The sequence below is a fragment of the Habropoda laboriosa genome, unplaced genomic scaffold (genome assembly GCF_001263275.1).
Source record: "Habropoda laboriosa isolate 0110345459 unplaced genomic scaffold, ASM126327v1 scaffold14, whole genome shotgun sequence".
NCBI lineage: Eukaryota > Metazoa > Arthropoda > Insecta > Hymenoptera > Apidae > Habropoda > Habropoda laboriosa.
In genome coordinates, this window is record NW_017100137.1 from 437,755 (window position 1) to 440,178 (window position 2,424).

The 2,424-nt window shown below is 40.2% G+C and overlaps 1 protein-coding gene across 1 annotated transcript in view; it reads left to right on the forward strand.

Moving 5' to 3' along the window:
- The first annotated feature begins 571 nt into the window (after positions 1-571).
- The window catches only part of LOC108579582 (ankyrin repeat domain-containing protein 12), a 25,022-nt gene continuing 23,169 nt past the window's right edge, over positions 572-2,424 (forward strand). The window contains exons 1-2 of the mRNA XM_017943158.1: positions 572-1,127; positions 2,239-2,420. Of these exons, the coding sequence (XP_017798647.1) occupies positions 1,004-1,127; positions 2,239-2,420 (306 nt within the window). The 5' untranslated portion in view covers positions 572-1,003. The remainder of the gene's footprint in view (positions 1,128-2,238; positions 2,421-2,424) is intronic.

Below are 2,424 nucleotides of genomic sequence, written 5' to 3' on the forward strand. Positions count from 1 at the left end.
TCATTATTCATAATTAAATTATAATGTCGTTACAATAAACACAAGATGCGAAATAGTATGAAGTGAACATGTGCATATGTGACAGCGATAAGAATGCGAGTGTAGTTCAATTGATTGTCCTATTTATGGTGGACAGTGTGAAAACAAAAATTAATATATACATATATGTATGTGGTGGCTCTACATGGCCTATTATATTCATTAGATCGAAATTATTATAGTCGATAATTATAGTACCCAAATTTTCTATAATTTTCATTTGGCTGTATTGACTATTTATTTCATGAATCTACATGCAATTTTACCCATCATACAATAGAACTCCCATTATAAGTTTAGAATTCGATGATTCGTGATATAATATGTAAACCCATCTTCTTTATTAAAAAAACACACAAAAATTACACAAGTATATTTTACTAATTGAAACATTTCATTCTTATTTAAAAAAAAAAATCATTTCAGTCACTTTCTTTATCACAATATTTTCCCGCCCATTTCACATTAACGGTGCACTTCGAACAGCTTCAAAGAATGTTTTTAATTACATTGATTTGAATATTGGCGCGATGCACGCTACCGACAGAGATACCAACTGTAAATACAACACAAACGTTGCGTCATATTGCGCACTGTGTCTCGAGTCGTGTGTCGCGAATCTCGTTTTCGAAAGAGCACGCACACACATGCCGCGTCGTGAAATCAAATCATCGGCCCGGGAAACAAGAGTGGATAAATCACGAGCGATAATTCACGGTGTTCGTCAGATGCGATCGGTTTTGGCGCGTGTGGTTGCGTACGTGTCGCGTGACTGTCGATTCACGTATCTGTGCGCGCTCGGTAGGTCAAAATGGCGTGAACCGACCGTGCGATTTTAGGTTATCTTCGCTCGTGGCAAATCAGCGCGGGTACAGAAACAAAGACGCGCGCCTCACCACCAGTGGAATCGTTTCTCTTGTGTGCTCACCACGATCCTCCACGTGCGTTTTTGGGTCCGAGTTACATGAGTTATGAGGACGGAATGCCCGCAGGCGGTAACAGTCGTTTCCGCGGTTACCCAGCGCGGATGTCCGAGCGACAACAGCTTGCGCTTCTTCTTCAAATGACCTCACAGGAAATAGTATCAGGTGAGAACAGCAAGAAGACACTTCGTTGAAAATAAACACGCGCACAGTTTCGCGGACTTCGACGGAAGAACACGTAGTCAGCGATCAAACTGCTTCGTGTTATCTACACGTATGCCTTTATCGTGAGTGGTTTTAGTGTGTATAGGGAGTGTTATTTATAACATGTTTACACATATTCATGTGCAGCTGACAATAAAATTCACTACAATGTAACTTCATGCTATATTGTACATAGGTTAGTCGAAGAATTTGCTTGACAACCGGATTTCTCGTTTGATCGCGAGCTTATGTGTTTATTTCTCTACTAGTACACGAACTGGTAACACTCGCACGAACTACGCAGTATTCGTGCCCACCCGATAGGCACATAGTTTCCCGCTGTATGCGCTCATTTTATCGAAACAAGCTGCAACGCGAGACCGAGTCTAGTTACTTCACGTGAACGAGTTTTGCCCGCCTGTATTCTCCGTTCAGTCCTGCCAACTACGTAACTTCGTGACAGTCGACCCGTTTCCCGCGGTACTGCCGCGGCGAATAGCGCCTCCTGACTTTTGACAAAGAACAGAGAGGGAAGGGGCTATGTTAATGTAATTGACGTGGGTTCCCGCCACGAGAGAATTGACTTGGCAGCGGCACCGATTGCCGGTAACTTGTTGCAACTACAATTTGCACTAACAGGCGTTAATACTATCGTGTATTCATGTATCCGTAGTTTATTAATCACACTGTTCTATATTCGGTATTATTCACACGTGTACGTATCTGAACTTCGTCATATTTATCTGGATAATTTAAAATACAAGTATAACATGGAAAACGTACTCTATGATAGCGTGCCCCTAATTTGATGTTTCTTACTTTTTTGGAAAGATACCAGTAGGATATTTTAAAAAAACATATATATATATATATGTATGTATGTATATGCATATACACATTAAGAAATAGTCATTTGATAATTTTTTTATGAATAAATGATAATGTTAAGGAGATACGATATTTTTTTTTAGTCAATTACGAGTTTTAGGTTGTAATACTGTTATGTTTTGGTTTGGAATAATTCAATGAATGATTAACTCGTGGGAGATTTATCTGATTTATTTGTTTTCAGGCGGAAACAGAACAGAAAACACAACTACATCAAACACCACCCCAAGGTCGTCGACATTACAGCAGCGAGGGTCAAAAGGCCGCTGGACTAGCAAAAATGGGGAATCGGCAGTGCAAGCCTCTATCAATCGCAAAGAAGATTTTCGAGTGCGACAGATGCTCGTGAATGGATACGATCTCAACGCAA